Source organism: Callorhinchus milii, unplaced genomic scaffold, assembly GCF_018977255.1.
Source record: "Callorhinchus milii isolate IMCB2004 unplaced genomic scaffold, IMCB_Cmil_1.0 Scaffold3, whole genome shotgun sequence".
Lineage (NCBI taxonomy): Eukaryota > Metazoa > Chordata > Chondrichthyes > Chimaeriformes > Callorhinchidae > Callorhinchus > Callorhinchus milii.
Genome location: NW_024704744.1, coordinates 67,716,307 through 67,739,428, shown reverse-complemented (window position 1 = coordinate 67,739,428; position 23,122 = coordinate 67,716,307). Strand labels below are relative to the sequence as shown.

The following is a 23,122-nucleotide window of genomic DNA, read 5'->3' as shown; positions in this document are numbered from 1 at the left end:
AACATTCTTTGAAATCACTTATCTCCAAAAGGATAAACCTCCAGAACACCACAAGTTGTCCTGGATTGGTCTTCCCACCATACTGAAGTCAGATAGAAGATAAGGAAACTGAGGCTTGGGACAGCAGTTTCTGAAAGATGTTTCCTGGATTTCCAGTTGAACACATGCTCATATATCCAGGACTTGGTATCCACCTTGATCGATATGCAGCTGTTGCTCAAGCTCTGGACCTTTAACCAGTGGAACCATCACATGATGAGTAGGGATGTGTGTCGGAGATGCGGGCAGGAGCATTTCATGCTGAGGTGTACAGCTCATAAGAATGGTTTGAGGGAGTTCCTGGTATCTGTTATCCACTTAGTGAGAGCTCAAACCTGCGTTGATGTAAAATATTTAATGACCAACTAGTGACTAAGTGCTTCACAAGTGACTGGGAGGGGTCTCCTTGAGGTTGACATGGTGAACGGTACAAACACAAAGGATTTCACTATCTGGGCTTATGCCTGCTCTAAAGGCAGAAGTGGGGTGAGAGCATAAGAAATTTCCTACATCAATAGTAGTGAGCTGACATAGTTGTATGATTTGAAAAACAATTGGAGAAATAAATGCAATAAATTTCAGATGGAATACATTTGACTTACTAGACTAGGGCTCTTGGCACTTTTATCCTTTTCTTTTCCTTTACCCGCATCCCATCTTTCAGAATTTATATCTGCCTCACTCCATTCAGGCCAGAGAGGATATCTGCCTTTTCTGGGTTCAGGAATTGCCCCTGTACCTCCACAACTGATGACAAATGCAGTGGCGCTAAGAAAGAACAGAAGATCACAATCAACACAAATGCAAGAAGATTTGCAGATGTATTGCTCTTAACTTCATTAACACCACAACAAAAAAACAGCCTTTTCTTTCCACATGAAACCAATCATTATGAGTTTCATATTCTTCAAGTGCCTATAAACAAAACACATGAATGTCACATACTTGAACAACATAATCTGCAAAATATTCAAAATGTTGTCAACAAAATTTGTAAATATTTACTGAAAATGTCTTTTACACTAACAGACAAAATAAACTTAAATGAGATGAAGGCGTGGGGAATAAGGAGAACAAAAGTCTTCACAGTTAAGCACTTTGTCTGACACGAATGGAAACCCATCACCATGCTCAAAAGTAACTAAACACCAGGGTGAGAGTTCTACATACATATATACCCACAGAAATCTTCCTGGAATAGAATACACACGGTCAGCCTGTGGTGGTGGGAAAGATGGAGGGAGAGGTGGAGGGTAACCGGCTTACATAATTCTGGAGACTATAAGGCACAGGATGGCAAGAGCCAATATTTTGGGACCACAGACTGTCTAATGGGGTACTGCTGGTTTAATCAGCTTTCCATTGAAATCACTGTCTGCTCCCGCTGCTTTGTCCAACTAGGACCACCCTCCCCATAAGAGCTTTGCCTTCCAGGTTTAATAGGGTGCTGAATGGGAAGAGTCCCTGCCCCCAGTGATTGACCCACCCCTCTAAGTCCTGTTGCCGAGCCAGGCAATCAGCAGTATCCTGGAGTATTATGGATCCACCTGTTTCAGGAACCAAACTACAGAGACTACCACAGAGGACTGTCTCAATTCTGACATCCGTTGCCAAGCTTCAGGCCAACTTAAATCCAAGGAGATCCCACATACTCCCCAGCCCCCACCACCCCCTCAAAATTAGGACAATGTGTTAAGCATTTATAAATTAGTGAGATAAATGAACACATAAGTTAACTTACAAATATGCTGATGAAGAACATTGCGTATATCAGTTATAAAATAATCCCTATATTATGAGATATACAATATATATATATTTTAAGCACATTGAAACAAAACAGTCTTACTTGCTAAGGCGAGGTGGAATTTCAGGCCTCTATATTTTTAATGACATGCATACTACAGCTAACTGCCTTCTAAACAATATCAACAATGACAAAATTACATTTGTTGAGCGCCTTTCACGTCAGGAGGACACCCAAGGCGCTGGACAATCAGTGTTTTGGATCAAGGTAAACAGACGCATAAGAATAATAATAATAATAATCCTTGCATTTGATATAGCGCTTTTCACGTCGGGAGGACGTCCCAAAGCGCTTCACAGAACACATAAGGCCCTTCGTCCCATCCAATCTCTTCGCTCCAGAACAACCACCCGACTGTGCACCAATCACTGCATCAAACTGCTTTTTAAATGAATCCAGTGTTCTGTCCTCCACAACAACAACAACAAATTACATTTATATAGCGCCTTTCACGTCGGGAGGACGTCCCAAAGCGCTGAACATTCAGGGGTCGGAACCCGAGCATGGGGGAGGGGTGGAGTAGGGGTGAGGGAAGGCAGAGAGGTGGGAGGACGACCAAAGGCACGATTGAAGAGAAGGGTCTTGAGACCGGCCTTGAAGGAGGCAAGGGAGGAAGCGAGTCGAAGGGATTGGGGGATGGAATTCCAGAGGTTGGGGGCAGAGAGGCTGAAGGCTCTCCCGCTAATGGTGGGTTGGGGGACGTGGAGCAGGCCAGAGCCGGCAGAGTGGAGGGAGGGGGCGGGTTGGTAGGGGGTTAGGAGATTGCAGAAATAGGGTGGGGTGAGTCCATGGAGGGCTTTGTAAGTGAGGACCAGGATCTTGAACTGAATCCTCTGAAGGATAGGGAGTCAATAGAGTCGGGCGAGAATGGGGGAGATGGGGTCACGGAGTTTGGTGTGGGAGAGGACACGTGCTGCAGAGTTCTGGAATATCTGCAGCCTGTGGAGGGAGGAGTTGGGAAGGCCGACAAGCAGGGCGTTTTCATAGTCGAGCTTGGAGGTGATGAAGGCATGAACAAGAGTTTCAACGGCCTGAGGGGTGAGGTAGTGGCGGAGTCGGGCGATGTTACGGAGGTGAGGGAAGGCAGAGCGGGTCATGGCTTGGATGTGGGGAAGAAGACAGTTGAGGGTTGAACAAGACACCCAGGTTCCTGACTGGGTTGGTCAGTTGTAGTGAGCAACCATGGAGGTTGATGCTGCCAGAGCCTGAGGTACAGAAGCACTGGCGTGAGCCAATCAGGAGGGCCTCAGTCTTGTTCACATTCAACTGTAGGAAATTTCCCCACATCCAGGACCTGATGTCCGACAGGCAGTCTGTCAAGACAGCAGTGATCCTGGAGTTGAGGGTGGAGGCAGAAAGGTAGAGTTGGGTGTCATCCGCATACATATGGAAGTTGACCCCACGTCTGCGGATGATGTCACCAAGGGGGAGCATGTAGATATTAAAGAGGAGAGGGCCAAGGACAGAGCCCTGGGGGACGCCAGACGTGACAGTGCGGGGGCTGCAGGAGAAACCGTTAGAGGCAACAAAGTGGAGACGGTGAGAGAGATAGGATTCGATCCAGGCAAGGGCAGGTCCGTGAAGATTAAGTAAAGAGGAGAGGCGGTGTATGAGGATGGAATGGTCGACAGTGTCGATGGCGGCAGAGAGGTCGAGGAGGACAAGGAGGCAGAGGGAGTCCTGATCACAGATGTTCAGAATGTCATAAGTGACTTTGACCAGGGCTGTTTCCGTGCTATGCGCAGCATCAGGACGCTGATGCTGCCAGCGCCCGAGGTGCGGAGGCACTGGTGCGAGCAAATCAGGAGGGCCTCGGTCTTGCTGACGTTGAGTTGGAGAAAGTTGCCCCTCGTCTAGGACTTGATGTCGGACAGGCAGTTAGTCAGGATGCCAGTATTCCTGCAGTTGAGGGTGGAGGCAAAGAGATAGAGTTGGGTGTCATCCACATACATGTGTAAATTTATCCCATGTCTGCGGATGATGTCACCAAAGGGGAGCATGTAGAGGGTGAAGAGGAGGGAACCGAGAACAGAGCCCTGAGGAACACCGCACAAGACGGTGCGGGTGCTGGAAGAGAAGCTGTTTGTTGAGACAAAGTGGAGGCGGTGTGAAAGGTAGGACCTGAACCAGTTAAGGACAGAACCTTGAAGGTTGAGGTGGGAGGAGAGGTGGTGGAGGAGGATTGAATTGTCCACAGTGTCAAAGGCAGTGGAGAGGTCGAGGAGGACAAGGAGGCAGAGGGAGCCCTGGTTGCACATGGTCAAGATGTCGTTTGTGACCTTGACCAGAGCAGTTTCCGTGCTGTTGGTAGCACGGAAGCCGGAATGGAGGGATTCATGGAGGGAGTGGGAGGAGAGAGCAAGACTGGGAGGCAATGGCTCTCTCAAGGACCTTGGATAGGAAAGGGAGGTTTGAGATGGGCCGGTAACTGGATAGCTGTGATGGGTCAAGGGAAGGTTTCTTCAAGGTGAGGGTGATAGTGGCTGTTTTGAGGGGGGAAGGAACAGTGCCAAATGACAGGGAGAGTTTGATGATATCGGCAAGTAGTGGGGCAAGGAGGTGGAGCTGGGATTTAAGGAGAGGGGTGGGGACGTGGTCCAGGGAGCAGGTGGTGTGCTTCATGGAGGATATGAGGGTGAAGACAGAGGAGGGATTGACAGGTTCAAAGGTGTGGAAGGAGGGATGGGTAATTGTTGGAGTGTGGGCAGGGGGTAGGGAGGGGTTGGAAGTTGGGAGGGCAGTGGCAGCTGAGCGAATTCCCTTAATTTTGGACTTGAGGAAGTCCAGCATTTTCTTGCAGTGGGAGTCAGAGGAAAGTATCTGCGAAGTGTGGCGGGGAGGGTGGAGGAGCCGGTTAGTGGTGGAGAACAGGAGCCTGGGATTGCCCTTCGCATCCAGGATTAACCTGGAATAGAAGGACATTTTGGCTGAGGCGAGAGCGGAGCGGTAGGTGTTGATGAGGTCCAGCCAGATGTGGATTGTTAGGCTGGATTTGAGCCAAGTGCGTTCGGCGAGCGGAGGCGGCTGGTGAACCAGAGTGAGGATTAGGAATAAAAGGCAGTTCAGGAGGAGAGGGGGGCAAGGGTGTTGAGTGTGGTGGAGAGAGTGCTGTGAAGAAGAGTAAGTACAGTGAATGGGTTGGTGCGAGAGGTGGGCCAGAGGTGGCCTTGTCAGTGATGGTGACATCCGAGACGCTGAGGCCCCGGGTGATCACCAGGTCGAGCGGGTGACCATGGCTGTGGGCAGCAGAGTGGATGTGGAGGGAGAGGTTGAGAAAGGAGAGTGGAGAAGTCTGAGGAGGTAGAGCAGGAGGGGGTGAAGTGGAGGTTGAAGTCGCCCAGGATGATGAGGCGGTCAGAGCAGAGGCAGAGGGAAGCTAGGAGGGTGGAGATGTCAGAGATGAAGGTGGGGGAGGATTTTGGGGGGGGCATTAAATTAGGAGGACTTTTAGAGAGAGGTGGGAGGGATGGCAGAGGGTAAGGTGTTCAAAAGAGGGGAATGAGCCAGTGGAGTAAGGAGATAGGGCAAGTGACGCCCTGGAGATGAGGGCCACCCTGCCGCCACGGCAGTTGGGGAGTGGGGCATGGTGGTAGGTGAATCTCTGACTCTACAATCTTTCATAGCAACCTGTCCAAAAGAAAACCATCCTGGTATCTGTCTTGAAGTTGCACTTTACAAATCGAAACCTATATTCTCTGGGTCTACTGTCATCATATAACCTAAATTACTGATCTGGATTTACTTTTTCAATCCCATTTAAAATTTTGTACATCTCTCTGAGGTCCCACTCTGAGTTATCAGTTCTCAAGACTAAAGAGCCTGAGCTTATAATAATAATATAATAATCTATCTTATCTAATCTTTGTTCATAGCTCATTCCTTTAACATTGGGATCATCCTTGTTGCGCTCCTCTGCACCTCCTTAAGGTTCTGGACAGCCCCTTTATGTTGGGGTGACCAGAATTGTATCCAGTATTCAAGATGTGGCCTGACCAGACCACTGTACAGCATGAGAATTGCTGCCTCATGGTGTTTTGAAACAGTAAACTAACACCCCTAGATTCCTTTCAGCTTCCCCCTTGGCAAGTTCAATCTCATTCATGGAGTACTTATGTTTCCTATTCTTGGATCCTAATATGTAGTATTGTATACTGAAGTACTGTATTTATCAGTATTAAACTTGCCAGTTATCAGTCCATATGCATATCCTAGCTGGACATTTGCTGCCACTTCCGATTCCACAGTCCCCCCCCCACCACCCCCTCCACCCAATTTGGTGTAATTTACAAATGTAACTATCTTACACTAGGTCTTCGAATCCAGGTTGTTAATATATATGAGGAACAGGAGGGATCAGTGAGAAAGAATAATATGCTGCAAGCAGAGCAACCACTGCCATCACTTTCATGGGACAACCATAGCACCTAGCAGGCATACTTTGATCAAGTATTCTATTTAAACCACAGTCAAGTCATGTCCAGACACCTCATTGCCCTCCTCACCAGCCTTGCCAGCTCAACTTCTGATAAGCTGCACATTATGTGATACAGCCTGCACATTTCCTGTACAGTTTTGTGAACCGTCACACGTCCATCTTTTCCAGGCTCCACTGACATCCTATTCCCCAGTAGATAGACTTTAATAATCTAATCAGATCTTTGTTCTCATTTTCAAATGCCTCCATGACCTTGCTCAACTCTGTGATATCCTGTGGTCCTAATACCCCACCTAATTCTTCCTCTGTAACAACTCTGGCCTTACCCCACCCTTCTGCCCCGCCATCAGTGGCGAAGCATTTAACTACTTTGTCCCTTCCCTCTTTCTAAATCCTTTCACCCTCCCTGTTCACTTTCAAAACCCTTCTAAAAACCTAACTCTTTGACTGTGCTGTTGATTATCTCCTTCCTAACCCGACTGCCTCCAACCCTGTTCAAATATCCATCCTATTATCTCTGTGAAAAACTTAAACATTTAAATACATGAAACGCACTAAATAAACACAATTTAGAAGTTGTTTAAAACACAGCAGAAGAGTGGTGTTTACATTCAAAAAAATCATTTTAGTATCTGAATTATTTCTGAGTTTACATTTAAGTATTATATTTACTGAAATCTTCTTTCCTATTGACTACTCCACTTTGTAAGTCTGTAATGCAATGAAAGCAAATTATCTCTACAATTCCAAAGCAAATTTGTTTCCACATTAAACACATTTCCCTAATTATTCTCCAATTGTTCTCACAATTCTGCATATTTCATTTTCCCCAATAATAGAGCACACTTGATCCCACTGAGTCAGGAACATGTCAATAATTATTCAGCCAAATCACATTCATTGCACTAGATGGCAGTCTAATCCTATAAATTGACAAATCCATGTTTAAAATGGTTATCCAAGATCCAGGACAATGTGCTGATTCGTAATATGGTATTATTCCCGGAAGCAACAATTCAAATATTCAGCAAAAGCCTTTCCAATAATAAAGGGGTGGAGATGGTTTCTGTGGGGTGCTTATGAATTTATGCATTCCAACAATAGCACCTTTTGGTATTGGGTCTTTTGGATTCCAAGTAATCTTGAAAAACCTATTTCCTTTCCCTTTGCTTGACTGATGCAGATGAGCCTTGCAATAGCTTTTAATTTCTGGTCTTCTGGTCAATCTGTGAAACACTGCCCTGGCTAATGCTAGAAAATCATTGGTGGGTACCAATGCACCTGAAACTGCACTAAAAATTCAGTTGTGCAACTGTCACAATGACTGAAGCCAGTTGTTCAATCTCAGATTTAGGGGCCCTGTTGCAATAAAGCAGAAATGTGTCTGCCTTGAGGCGAGTTGTAGACATTGAAAACATTACTTTACTCTGATTTGTTTTACACAGGAGAGACTATTGCATCATATCCACTCAGTCAGCCATGGTCTTCTCCAGCTAGTGAGGACAATAACTGTATTGTTCACTTTCAAGAAGTTTTCCTTCCATACTACAATTCCACATTGCCTCATTGATATGAAACGCTTCTCAAAAAACATAAAGGATGAAGGGTATTAGATCCTACTCAACAACAACAAATTGCTTTCATATGGTCAAAACCCGTTCTGATGAAGGGTCGTGGACCTGAAACGTTGACTCATTTTCCTTTCTCCATAGATACAGTCTGACCTGCTGAGTGTTCCCAGCGACTTCTGTTTTTGCTTTTATATAGTGCCTTTCACGTGGGGAGGATATCCCAGATCCTCGTATCACACCATGTCATTTATTTGCTTCTGTTTGGGCAGTAATTTTTGATTATCAAATAAATCTCAAAATGTTAGTTACAGTAGGTATCTTAAATACAGAACAGCATGTTGTTGGCATATAATGAGAAGCCTTGCAGATTTAACAGGAGCTGCCGTCTAGAATCTTGCCAATAAGCGAGGCTAGCCAGTCTATCATTAGCAGTGCCCTGGAGGATTGCGGACCTGGAAAATCGAGATAACCATAGAGGACTGACGAATCTGACATTCCATTGCCAAGCATATCACCTTGGAGCTAGTTCAACTCCGAGGAAACCCCACTTACCTTCTCTTCCTCGCCCTACCCCGGAGGATATTCTTAGATGCTTTGGGACAGCTTGGGACGTCCTCCTGATATGAAAACTATATAAATGTAAATTTGTTGTTGAAATCTTAAAAAAAAAAGTTGAGGGGTAGGTTTACACCACATCTATGGAGAGGGCATAAATCTGTGTGTCAGTTCCATATACATCAACGCGTTGGGACGTCTGCCCGATGTGAAAGGCGCTATACAAATATAATTTTGCATTGTATGTACTGTTTCCTTCTCAGAAATGGGTCTGAAAACTAGGACTAGGCCATGTTTACTAAATGAATGCTGGATTAGTCTAAACTGACAAGTGGAGCAATTCTTTTTGTAAACTAAGTGAGGTCCAAGAACAATCAGAACAGCTATACAACATTCTTGTATCTTGTAATTATCCGTTCACACATACCAATTAACCCACAATCGTTTCTTCACACACTTCCCCAGCCATCTGCACTCTCTAATGACTTAGTTGCTTTAGTAATTGAAGGAAATCCTGGATGTCACATGATAAACCTTTCCAGAAATACCATAGAATGTATGTTGCATTAAGAACTTTACTAACTAAAGATAACCCAGATATTATTTTGGAAACATAGACCAGGAAAACTCTAAACACCAGCTCAAGCTAAACAATAGTGAGAACAATATTTCAAATCAAATTATTATTTTGTTGGGATATGTGACATTAAGATAAGCATTCATTAATTCTTTTGGATAGTGGGTTACATACTGCACATCTTTATAACAAGCATAGACCAAAGTGAATACTGGCAAGATGCATTTGTAACAACAACTCGCATTTATATAGCATCCCTCACACAGGATCCCAGAGTGCTTTGTAGCTCTGGTATCACACCTTGATACAACATCCTTAAACTACAGAAATTGCATTCTATCCATCTTAATATTCATTGTGTTTTTTTATAAAAAACTTAGCATTTATCACAGTACAAAATAAATAGTGGTTCTAAATGTCATTGTATCTTAAGTTATTATTACATCTAGGCTCGACTACACTAACTCTCTGCTTGTCAGCCCTCCCAACTCTTTCCTCCACAAGCTGCAGATCATCCAGATCATCTCTGCAGCTTATGTCCTCTCCTGCACCAAGCTCATGACCATACCATCCCCACCCTCGCCTGAATCCACTGGCTCCTCATGCCCCAGAGGATACAGTTCAAAATCCTCATCCTTGCCTTCAAGGCCGTCCACAGCCTTGCCCCTTCCTATCTCTTTGGCCTTCTAACCCCATATCAACCTGTCCGCTCCCTCTGCTCATCAGGCTCCGGCCTGCTCCACGTTCCCCTGCCCCACCATTGGTGGTCAGGCCTTCAAATTCTCTGCCCCCACCCTTTGGAGCTCCATTCCACAGTCCCTAAGTGTTGCTCCCTCTTTTTCCTCCTTCAAAGCATGTGTCAGGACCATCCTCTTCGACCGTGCATTCGGCCACCCTCCTACCCCTATCATCTCTGCCGTCCACCATCCCTGATCCAAACCCCCTGCTCGGGTCTAAATCCTTGACTGTCCAGCACTTTGTAACGTCATCCCAACGTGAAAGGCATTTGTTGTTGTGGTGAATAAATGCTATGAGTGTCTTAGGTACTGCAGCTAAATGTGTTTAAGTCAAATTAGGCAACACTTTACAATTGGACATCGGTAGGAACATTCAGCAGCCAGATCTATCCAGTTGTGGATTAATATCAAGTGTGGCACCAAGGCTGAGGCAAATGCTGCAGAAGATGCAGTGCCAAAAGTAGGTATAAAACCACATGAATAATTGAAGAATTTGTTCGCTTGTAAGTAGGTTAAGCACATCAGTGACTAAGTTACATGAGCCCCTGAGGAAGGAACCACTTGCACAACAGAATCTTTTGAGGGATGCTCATGATGGGACTTCCAGCTGACACTCAATTCCCTTTCTGATTTTGAACAGAAAATGTTGTTCATAGCAGGTCTCAATGCATCTGCAAAAGGTGGCAGCCTGACTCAGTTGGTAGTCCTCTCACCTCTGAGTCAGAATGTTGTGGAATCAAGCCCCATGTCGGGTCTTTGAACTTTCAGCCTAGGCTGCCACTAATACAGTCTTGTGGTTGTGCTACAATGTTCGAAGTGCCATCCATTAGGTGAGACATTAAACCAAAGTACTATCTGCCTGCTCAGGCGGATGTTAAAAGAACCTGTGGCAACTAGTCAGAAAGAGAAGAAAGTTTCTCCTGGAGTCCAGGCAGCATTCTCCCAGATACAATTAATCACTCACTTCATGGCTGACTTGGCTGTTTGTGGGATATTGCTGTATACAAATTGGTTGCCATAGTTGCCTAAAGTATAGTCACTGCTCTTCACAGTTAAAATCCTGCGAAGCGATTTGACATGTCTTGGCAATAAAGTGCTATGTAAATACAAGGATTATAAATTGATTCTACGAAAAAGGATGTTGAGCTCCTGCTAAATTTGGAGCAAGTTTTAAATATGGGAAAGGTATATGATGTTGCATTTCAGAAGAAGCAATCCAATCATGCATCTCATTATTATTTCAGCCTTTTCCTTATTACAGTATTTATAATTTACTTTTATGTTTCCTTCCTACCACTCCTACTTTTAATTTTATTTATAATCCATTTACTTTTACAGGTAGCAGGCCATTAGTTTCTGATTCCTTCTACCTATTAAAGTATTTTTCCTAAACCCCTTAATTCAATCAATGTGTTGTTATATTTCTGACACTTAGGAGATACATAGGATAAATAGGAGATACACTTTGAAGTAGTAGAGCTTCATAACTAAAATATTTAATTCTAAGCCACTGAATACCAAATGTATCACAATTATGAACAGGATCTACATGATGTAATGTTTCTTGGCGCATACCATAAATGGGAAAGTGTTGCATTTCCCAACACTTCTATGTCTTACATAAAGTGTCCTCCTAAATTTTCTTTTCGGCTGTGGAGTTACTAATCACACTGGAAAAAACAAGAATTGATGCACAACTTGCGACCAGGTTCATTAAAGATTAATTGAGTGACTTCGATGTATGGAAATAGATGCCAACAAGGCTTGATTTTCAAGACTATACCAAATAATTTCATTTAATAATTAATAATAGTGGAGAAGTTACTAATATTTAAAGGTTTGCTTTAAAATATGCTTCTATTTCATATTCTTTGTACTGAATTAGTTTTATAGTCTTTTGTCTGGTTAATGCATTAAGGATCTTACTGAGATTTCACAGCTACTCCAGGATTAAAAGACAATTTATGTTTCACCAACTAAGACTCAGTAATTTTAATGGAGCAAATATTTACATAAAGATCTCAGTAATCTACGGAATATTGTGTGATGGATATGTTCAAGAATAAAATGTTGATTTTACTGAGGCAAAATTGATTGATGTTAAGAAGGCACTGTGCAGAATTAATTCCTAACATGAGAAAGGGTAGGTGCAGATTTCTAATGACACCATATTAATCTTCTGCAAAACATATCAATTTTACATTCTTTTACATTGTGTTTTTCAATTTAATTACTTTGTAATATGAATAAACAAACTTTTATAGTACAGTCTTTGAAACCAGTGCTTTGAAGTATTTGAACTACAATTTCAACACCACAAAAGATGTATGGCATGCCATACAAACCAGTGCAGGTATTTTAAGTACTCTTGTGACACGGACATCTAGCAGTGACTGTTCATGAGAAGCTCTTCAAATTCTCTGTAAAGAAAACTATCAGCTACTCTCTACAATATTCTAAATTAGGACTAACCTGAATACTAAAATTAAAGACCTCTTATTGTTCTATGACAGTTTTTTTGAAGCGTTACCATAAAACACACAGCACTTCTGCTGCTTGTGACCTGATAATGTCAAAGATAACTCCATTAATCACCATGCTCTAGTACCGAGGCATTACAGAAGGGAGTGGCATATACATGGTAACAGGCAGTTGAGATTAAGTTAAACTCTCAACTGCATTTCTCATTTTTAAAACTTGGTATTTATTACAAATGTGTGCAAACCTTTCTAATAAAACCTTCAAGAGGAAAGAACTAATTGCTGTTTGGGAAACGCACATTACTTAATTCTTAGATGAAGGTTTTTCACTGTATCCTTGTAAGATGGCTAAAAATAAAGGCCACAGGCACATACAATTCCTGTGAGAATAAAAAAAATGATAAACTAATTTGTATCCAGGTCACAAGCAGAAAGGGGTTGTGTGTTTTATGATAACACTGCAGAAAACTGTCAGCTTGTGTAACGATAAAAAGTTCTCAATTTTTCTATTCATATGAGTCTTAAACTAAAAAAAATTAAGAGAACAGTAGTTAATGATTTTCTTTCCAGTCAAGTGGAAGAGGAATTCATGAACAGTTACTGCTGTAATATACTGATGTCATGGGACTACCTAAAATAAATGCACTACTTTTTATGGCATGTCACATTTCTCATGGTATAGAAATAGTGCTCTAAATACAGTGCTACAAGTACTGGATTGACAGCAGATCCTACGGAAATAGACTTACTCATTATGCAAAGATAGATTCCTATACTGGGTGTTTGATACCCTAAATGGGAAAGTGTTCCATTTCCCAATACTTCTATGTCTTACATCAATAAATACAACATTTATGCCAGAGAAGGGGGTGGGGTGGAGAGAGTTTTTTTAAATCATTCAGGTAACTGCACTTTTTTAAAATTTATGAGGGAGAAGTGAATGGAAAGGTATGGGAGGGAGCAATGGAGCCTCATGCAGAGTAACAACAACATCCTGCATTTATATACTGCCCTTTATGCAGGGTTGAGTCCCAGAGCGCTTGACAGGGACAGAATTTGAACCAGAACCAGGGGGAGCGGGAGGCGACAGTAAGCACATAAGGAAGACCTTTAGGCGGGATTTGAAAGTAGGGTGGGAGGGGTCAAGGTGGAGGGATTGAGTGAGAGAGTTCCAGAGTTTCGGGGCGTAGTGGCTGAAAGCACAGCAACCGGTGGTGGAGCGGAGGGGACGAGGGATGAACAGGAGGCCGGAGTCGGCCGAGCGGGTGGTGGAGTAAACAAATCGAATAGGTAGGGAGATGCGAGGGCATGAACAGATTTGAAAATGAGTGAGAGGATCTTGAAATCGATCGTTTGGTAATTGGGAGCCAGTGGAGCATGGCAAGGACAGGTGTGATGGGGGTATGGAGTTTTGTGCGAGTGAATTGAATTTTGTGTATGGTGGAACTGGGGATACCAGCGAGGAGGGCATAATAATAAATAAAATAATAATCCTTGCATTTGATATAGTGCCTTATCAAGTCTTTGCAACGTCTCAAAGTGCTTCAAAGAATATACTGTAAAGTGAATTGACTGTATGTTATGTGGGCGAAACGCGGCAGCCAATTGCGCACAGCAGTGTCCCACAAACAGTCGTGGATTGAGTGACTAAGTTATTATTATATATTTTTTTACCCTGCCCGGGAATTGAACCCAGGTCCTCTTGCTTGCGAGACGAGTGCTGTAATCACTACGCTACAGGATTCCACATATTATTAAAANTAATTAATAAATCCTTTTTTTNGAGTGAGGAAAAAAATCTATTTTAATCTCTTAAAAACATGTGTCCTAGGTTCTGGTAGATATCCGTTTTTATTGGTATTTGAATAGTCCAGCTGGGAAGAGATGAAGGCGAGGACGAGAGATAGAGTACAAACACTGGCATGACTAGTTGAGCCAAATTGTCTGTTTCCATGCTGTACAATCTATGTAAATCAATATGTAATCTGTCAATCCACCCAAGTATGTCATAGAGGTTGGCAGAGCAACACAAGTCAAACATTTCAATAGTATTGTTGAGACCCATACTATAAAATGGAAAAATAAACTGTCTTGTTATTTTTAATTGGATGAAAGTAATAAATAGTTACAATAATTAAACATTAATGCTATTTGCCTACATTTAGGAATTCACTGGGTGTTTGCACACTGTCCCATCTTCCTGGGGTCAAGGTTTGATTGTAACTGAGGTTGATGGAAAGAAAATCTTTTCTCTGGTGTTCACAAGCGTACTACATAAAATTATTTTAGGCAGCCTCATCTCAGTACCTATAGGCACAAATCCACAAGACAAAACTAAAATTCAACAAATAGAGAACAATCTCACTTACTAATGCTTAACAGTTTACTAATATTGTGGGTGATAAGATTCACACTGATGCAGTTGCAGGTGCTCAATCTGAGGTAATTGATACTACTGTGTTTCTACTGCATTTTTCATGGTAAATTAACATACTTCATTTTGGTTCAATTGATAGGTCTCTATTTTCTGTGTTCGTCTTTCACATGAGCGATGAGCTCATGATATAGGCTCACATATCCCAGTATATCGCTAACTGAAGGAGATGGTATCCAGATTAGCTTTTAGATTAGATTAGATTAAACATAGGTCTCATCTGAGTTTTCAGATTAAAGATCCAATGGTAGATCCCAAAGTACTGAGGTTCTCGCATTCCTTTGAACAATATTCCACCCTGATCAAAATTTGTAATAAGACAGATAAAGCAGCTGTTTGTAAGTTATCGCTGCCTTATTTGTCTACAAAATAATATTTGTGTACTGTAATGACCTTTGAAATTTTGACATCATAAAGTGCTGAGTGCAGATCTTATTTACGTATTAACATAAATTGGGATTGAGAACAAAATCACACCAGTACTTAAATCACCATGCAGAAGCAGTTTTGGCAGCACTCCAATTCATGCTGCTCCAGTATAAATGTAGTGGATGTGAGTAGATTACGACTTTGCTCAAAAATAGTTTCTGGTTACAAAAAAAGTCAGGACACTGAACAGCAGTTCCTGTGAAGCACTTTGAGTCATTTTGACGTGACAAGGCTTGAATAATTCAAGTTCTTTTTCTTGGAAAGATATTGAGTGAACATACAGATCATCCAAGATCTTTTAAGGGACCATTTTTTCAATGTTATGAAAGAACTCTCGTTGCAGGTGTGGAGAACTCAATATTGGGTATTAAGTTTCTTCAACATTGCTGGATGTGGTTAAAAGTAAGTAGTATAAATTAAGCTTCAGGTTGTTTCCAGCACAACAAAAAAAGCACTGCAGGAATGCAGAGAGCAATACCTATGTTGGGAATGTTTAATAGTGCTAATAAATGAGAATACATTCTGTTCCTCAGCATTATCATTTCTCATTCTGATATGCACAATAACTACAGCAGTACCTTCTCTAGTACTTTGTTTCACAACTGTATTAACCTTTTCATAAAAATGTTCTGGCTGACTTACCTTTTTTTTCCTAACTTCGACATTTTAATATTCAGTGTCTTTGGGTCCTTCGGGTGAACAATTTGCCTGGATCAGCTTTGCCAAACCCTGTCATAATTTGAAAACTTCAATCAGGTCACCTCAAAGTCTATTCTTTTCCAAAAGAACCAGCTCACTCATAACTTATGATTCCTGATAGACAGAATCAAAAACAACAACTTGCACTTATATAGCGCCTTCCACGCAGGGTAGGTCTCAGAACGCTCAGAATCATCCTGATTGCTCACCTCTGTAACCATTCAAGGATAACAACGTTTCCAATAATTAGACCAAAACTCCACACAATATTCTAGACAGTGTGTGTACCAATGCCTAATACAGAAACAATTGGTTTCTGCCTTTTATTCTCTCCTCTCCCTCTGTACCCTTCCTTTAATTTATGTTAACTTTTAGCACATTTGGCTTTTGATACTAATGAGAATTGTTTAGCTCTTTCCATGCTCTGCAATTTTTCCAACATTTAGCAAACTCATCAAAATGTCAGCTAAAATGTTCCCTACTACTTTTGGGTACATTGTTATATCAATAAGGTATTTTATTTATCCTTTACTATAAGAGTATCTAACCTTATTCATATTTCAATGCTGTTTAGTACCTGGAAATTTCACTGCTGGTCTAGACATTACTTACATTGCTAGTAAAGATCAATATGAAAATCATCCATTTAAAAATTCTGCTCTATCTGTTCCTAACTTCCAACCTTGTACCAAATTGGTACAAATTGGTACAAATTGGCCACCACTGACCATTTCAACACATGTTTTACAATTTGAAAACACAGCCAAATTTTGATTCCAATTTTATACCCAGCAGCCTCACAGTTATGCAAAAAACACTTTACAGAAGTTTCCCCTTAACAGCTTTCATACATTATATACTATAGCATCGGCAATGGAAGAACCCTTCTCATACGTATAATAATATGGCTTACATTACAACCAACTTGACATCCTGAATACAAAACTTGAAACCAACTTTAAGACTTTGCAACAACTTGGTTTTGACACAGTTTTCAAATTACTGTTTACATAATTTAGTAGGACTGATTTTTGTTCACATTAAATCGGTCAATTTTATATTTTATCTGTGTACAGTATAAACTAACATAATAAGTTGCAGCTGGAGGCAACAGTAACCAGAAGGAATGTCTCCCAACAGTGATATATCAACCTGCTAATTCTCCTATTAATGAGGAATTGAGTTTCTGATGGGGGGGCAAGAATGAATGCAAGGAAAGAGTTGGCCTTTTCTTGTACTTTGCTTACACTGTGAATGCACATGTGTGCGGAGCTGATTTTCCCACAAAATTCTATTGTATTCCTGAAACTGGACTTGTTCTGTCTAGATTTAGAATGGTCAGCGCCCACTTGATCACTACATATGTGAAAATGTGTGCACCGTGTAATGCCTAAACTATTTCAGACTTTGCCCCGGCTCTTTTCCTGTCCAAGGAATAATATTGCAGAGGGACAACCTGAAACCCCAGGTTAATGGAGAAAAAAATCCAGAATATTCTTTAACTTTGCCTCAGCACTAAACTAACCTGGCCATATATCGTGTTGCAGCCCCAGTGGTAGAGAAATCATTACATTGTATGCACCGATACCACCTCCAGCACACAGTACAATATGAATAACAACTTGCACTTCTTTTACATATTTCATGTAGAAAAATGTCTCAAAGCAGAGATGGAATGACATGGTGTGAAATAGGAGAATGTGATCAAAGTCATAGTCAAAAAGGTAGTTTTTGAAACTGGAGAGGTTGTGCGAGACAAAAAGATTTAGGGAGAGATTCCAGAGAGCAAGCAAAGTAGCTGAAAGCTCACCTACCAATGGTGAGCAGAGGGGACATAGAGTGGCTTAAGTATCAGAGCAGAGGGAATGGGTGAGGGAGTTAGACTGGAGATTACAGAGCAAGGGTGGGACAAGAACATAGTCACAATGTCAGAATAATTCACCTAGGGGATAAGAAACCAACGAATCATGCCAAAGTCAACAATGTCATAAGGCGCTATATCAGTCACAATGTCAGAATAATCAGTGGGTCATCAAGCTTGGTATGGGAAAGTATACAGGCTGCAGATTTCTTGATAATCTGCAATTTGTTGAGGTTTGAGCTGGGAACCCAGCAAGAGAAAAGGTGACAAAAGCACAGATGAGAGTTTCGACTGGATTGGGGGTGATGTAGGGATGAATGCAGCCAAGGTGTCATCAACTAAATCAAGGCCCAGATGAAAGGCTTGAAGGAGAACTGAGGATAAAAAGAAAACAGATTGGCCACTGACTCCATGGGTTTAAATGAGCAACTGAATAAATTAATATAGTCAGAGATAGAGGAAGAACCTGTGAGATTGTTTTGTCAACATTAAATTGAAAGAAATTGATCCTCATCTAGTATTTGATGTTTGGCAGGCAGTTTGGCAGCACATCAGTGATCCTTGAGTCAAGGGTGGAGGTGGAAACGTAGAGTTGGGTGTCATCTTTGTATATATGGAGGTGAGGATGGAGTTGAGGAAGAACATATAGAAGGGCCCCATTCCTGCTGTGTGTGACACCATTTAGATGAGGAAAAGTAGATCAATGATAGAACCGTGAAGAAGAATTCACGAGCGAGGGCAAGTGGAGAATAATAATACTACTTGCATTTGATATAGCGCCTTATGACATTGTTGAGGCGTCTCAAAGCACGTCATAATACTGTAAAGTGCAGTGACTTAGTGTATTTTGTGGGTGAAACACAACAGCCAATTGTAGCAGTTTCCCATAAACCATAATGGATTGCGCGCCCCGCCATTGGAGATCGTGCTTTCAGCCACTACTACGCCCCCAAACTCTGGAACACTCTCCCTCAATCTCTCTGCCTTGGCCCCTCTCTCCCCTCTTTCAAGTCCTGCCTGAAAACTTTCCTCTTTGCCGTGCTTACGGCCACCTCCACCCTTCCCCCACCTCCGGCTTGGAGTCTGGCTCCGCCACTGTTAAGCGCTCCGAGACGCTTCCCTGCGGTGGAGGCCGCTATATAAATGCAAGTTGCTGTTGTAGATGAGAATGAAATCGGAAACCGTGGGGGAAGGGGGGGGGAGAAGAAATGATACAGGTGTCACGTTAGAAGGTTATGGAGAAGAGTCCACTCAATCCCTTCGACATTTGCCAAACAATCATAGAAATAAACAACACTGAAGGTCATTTAGCCCCTGGTGTCCGGGCTGAGCTGTCTACACCCTTCCTTCCACTGCAAACAATTTCACCCCCAAAAACACTGCCAGCAAACTCCGACTACAACGATACAATGGCGGCAAGAGACGCCTGGCTGGCTGGGCCTGCCTGCCTGGCTGCCTGCCTGGGCCTGCCAGCATGGAGCTATCTATCTGCTCGAGTCCCCTCGTCCTGCCTCCTCTCCCACACACACACATTCCGGGGCTTCCTTTAGTCCTCCGGGCAGGAAGCCATTTTTCAGCCGAAGACGCGCTTTTCAACCCAAGCGGAGTCCGTTTCTCTTCCTCTCTCGCCGGCGGGTTACTCTTCGCGGCCACTTACTCTTTCTGGTACAGGTGTGCGAGAGGCAGGTTTGCCTTGTGCCCCTTGTTTTTCCCTTGTTTCGACATTGCTACCATCGACGACCTCAGCGCTGGCGACTGGTCACCAGGCAACCGAACGTGACGGCACGCGCACGCGTCGCCGTCGCCCAGGCAACCATTCTCCTCCGCCCCGCCCGGCGACGTCACCAGGCAAACAGCCGCCCCGCCCTCGTCGCTGTCGCCAGGCAACCAGCCGCCCCGCCCTCGTCGCTGTCACCTGGCAACCAGCCCATCACCGCTGTTTCGCAATGTTCATTTCTGTAGCATCAGGAGGAGGTCAAACGGTGCTCGGTGGGTGGGTGGGTGCGTGCCCAGGGGGTGGGTGGGAGTCAAGGAGAAAGATGACTGAAAGCGCATTGCCTGGTGGTGATGTTCTGAGACGGGCCTTGAATGAGCGGAGGGAGCGAGTCGGGGGGGTGGGGTGGGGTGGGGGTGCGCTCCGGGCTGGAGCTCCAGAGCGCAGGGACAGAATGGCTGAGAGCTTGCCCCCCCCCCCCCGCTGCCCGCTGAGCTAAGGGAGCGGCTGGTTGAAAGAGGTTGCAGATGTAGGCTTTCAAGTGTCTTTGGCTTGTCCAGGAAGGAGAACGACAACAACTTGTATTTATAATATAATCCTTGCGTTTGATATAGCGCCTTATCACTTCGTGACGTCCCAAAGCGTTTCACATAATATACTGTACTCCAAAGTGAATTGACTGCATATTTTGTGGGTGAAACAAAATACAGTGCACTTTGCGTCTTGGAGCACTGTACTGTGGCGGGATTGGATGTCAAGCAAGGAAGGGGAAAGTGACTGTAGGTGTAGTCAACAAAGCAAGAATAATCCTTACATTTGGTATAGCTCCTTGGGAAGACATCCCAAAGTGCCTCACAGGATATGCAGTGAAGCACAGTGACTAAATTTTCAGATGAGATTTAAAAATAGGTGAAGAGGGGTTGAGGTGGAGGGATTGAGGCAGGGAGTTTTCAGTATTTTTGCCCTAAACTTCTTTAGGACATTTGCCTAAAGGGGTATCAGGAGTTGAGTGGGAATAACCCCTGCCCCTTATTTTGGAGATCGTAATAAATCTTAGACATACCCATCATTTGTACTTTTTTAAAAAAAATGATTTCTCTGCACTGATTCCTTAGGATGAAAGAAATGGTCATTGTGAGGGGAGGGAAGAGAGGGAGCGAGTAGAGAGTCGAGAGGGGAGCTGAAGGCACAGTCGAAGAGAAAGGTCTTTGTAGCCAAACGAGGCATCTATTATAACTCAAACAGCCAGAAGGTGAATGATCAATTTAACTGGAGGATTGCTGGCCAGGACCCTGTGAGAAACATCCTTCCTTTTTTGAATAGTGTCATGGGCTCTTTAATGTCCAATTGAACAGGCATAGACGGGCCTCAGTTTGAAATTCCTGTGAACGTCACACCTCCATCAATCCAAATTCGAATTTCAATGGTGTAGTAAGATCAATACTAGTGTCAGCTTGGACAATTTGAGGCTTGAACCCATAATTGTTTGACCCAGAGGGTTAAGTGCTACCAACTGACACTTAGTTGGCAACAAGATAATCATGCAAGACGCAGCAAAGGGAAAACAATGCTTCATTTATGGGAATATTAAGTCACTTTTCAAAGCAAGGATTTATTTTGAACATACTTTGGTACTTTACTTCAATTAATAGACAAATGAAACCTAATACTCCAAAATATAGCACCCAGCAATCTCATCTGCATAATCCAGGTTACAATTTTAAGAGAAAGCCATTCAATATTTCATAATCAAGAGAGACAAAAGCATTCCATTTTAAAAGAATTCCATCCAGCTGCAACTTTATTTACAGTACTCAGAATACACCAGAAGCAACAAACTATTGAGGTATAATGCTGCACCCAATGACATAAGTAAAATACCTCAAAACAACAGACCTCTCCCAGTCAATGAAAGCAAGATCTATGAATCAGTGTCTCTCCTCTCCATTGTGATCCAATGCATGCCCTAGACATAAATTTGGTGTCAGCAATCCACAATGCAGCTGATCCACTGGGAGAAAATGAAATGATCAGGAAGGGACTGAGGAAGACAAATGTGGGAAGCACATTACTACCTTCCTCAACAAACCAGCTTCTATGAACCTAGTAAACTGGGCATAAACAAAGCCTTCAACCAGGCAGAGTGAAGTAGATGACTTGTGATATTTAGACAATATATCAATTCGCCTTTTCTCATCTTTCCTCCTCAGTGAGCACAAATGGCCATACCTCCACTCCTTTCACTCTCTGGCTAGGGACTAGGAAGAAGTGGCCTTACTTTGGACCCCTAGCAACTACAGTATAAGGACCCATACAGTCTTCAGGCAGGTGAAGGGCATAGGAGAGTATTGCACAGAAGACATCCCCTTGTGTACATTGCAAACCTTCACCACCCACATCACAAATATTTAATAATTATAATAATCCTTGCATTTAATAATATAGTGCCTTTCACACCAGAAAGCTATCTCAAAGCGCTTCACAGGATATACTGTCAAGTGTAGTGACTCGGCATATTGTAGATGAATTTTATAGCCATTTCCAATCATCAAGCAAACTGGCTAACTCTTGCACACAAACTCAACCAAACAACAATGAATGATGTGGAGCTCTGCTAGGGCATTTGAGTTTCAATGGTGTAGTAAGATTAAAACAAAAGTACGGTTCTGTTCTTCATGTTGTCACCCTAACTCAGCAGCAACAGATCTTTGTAATCAAGTTTAATGGATAAAAGTTACACTGTGGATAGAAATTTGACTTGTGTACAAAATTGAAAGATACATTCTTCAATAGATTGCAGAACATTTAATAATAAAAACATTTATAGGATTATTTTTATAATTCAATGAGAAGTAAAAACAATAGAAAAAATATTTTTAAATATTAGTTGTCTGAAGACCTTTCAGTGGTTTTGTTTTGGCAGTCAGTTACTGACAGTGTAGGAAAGGTCCTCTCTTGCTGATGTTATCCAGGCAGCTTCTGATGAAAGGCTGTGAGGCAGAATACTGCATTAACAGCACTGAGATTTGCTTTCAGCCCTCATGGTCTCCTCCTCCAGCTTAAGTTTGTCTATATCTGTGTCCTCAGTTGTAGGTAGGTGGTCACTGGCAAGAATATTTCCCACCAAAAATCGTGCTGCTTCCTCTATGTTTTCATCTTCCTGCAAGAATTAAATAAAAAAAGTAGAAAATTAAATCATTATAGAGAATATGAACCACAAGTTGCGGTCCAATATCTAGTAGGATACAAATGCAACTAACTTGTGCACAGCAATATACCACAAATAGCCAGGAGGTAAATGCCCATTTTTTTCTCTTTTCAAATAGCATCATGGAATCCTTAAGGTCCATCTGAACAGGCAAACCGGACTTAAGTTTGATATCTCTTTCGAAAGATGGCACCCTCAAAAAGCATTTTTTCCAGCATTATAATAATAATTGTACTGAAGTGTCAGCCTAGAGTCGAATATGAGGTCAAAATCCCAATGTGGGGCTTGAGCCGCCAAACTTCTGACTCAGCTGCCAGATTGCACCAATTGAGTCAGGCTGAAGCCTCATTAAAAATTAGAAAGGGTTTTGATAGGAAAATAGTAATACCTGTATATTTTTTCCACCAGATGTTGAGTCAATAATGTGGGTACATATTTATGATAAAAAAATATACAGGAGATATTTGAAGCAGATTCAATATATTTTAGTAGAAAGAAAAGGAATATAAAAGAGTCAGCAGCAGTTTTAAAAAGGAACAGGAGAGTGGGATTAGATTAGGTGGCTCATTACGAGAA

The 23,122-nt window shown here is 42.5% G+C and overlaps 2 protein-coding genes across 2 annotated transcripts in view; both read right to left on the bottom strand.

Moving 5' to 3' along the window:
* Positions 1–19,446, bottom strand: part of adgb (androglobin) — a 109,653-nt gene extending 90,207 nt beyond the window's left edge. The window contains exons 1-2 of the mRNA XM_007894495.2: positions 19,282–19,446; positions 642–807 (exon numbers count right to left, since the gene is read on the bottom strand). Of these exons, the coding sequence (XP_007892686.1) occupies positions 642–807; positions 19,282–19,358 (243 nt within the window). The 5' untranslated portion in view covers positions 19,359–19,446. The remainder of the gene's footprint in view (positions 1–641; positions 808–19,281) is intronic.
* A 1,659-nt stretch (positions 19,447–21,105) lies between these two features.
* Positions 21,106–23,122, bottom strand: part of LOC103179289 (ras-related protein Rab-32) — a 28,084-nt gene continuing 26,067 nt past the window's right edge. The window contains exon 3 of the mRNA XM_007894496.2: positions 21,106–22,498. Within this exon, the coding sequence (XP_007892687.1) occupies positions 22,349–22,498 (150 nt within the window). The 3' untranslated portion in view covers positions 21,106–22,348. The remainder of the gene's footprint in view (positions 22,499–23,122) is intronic.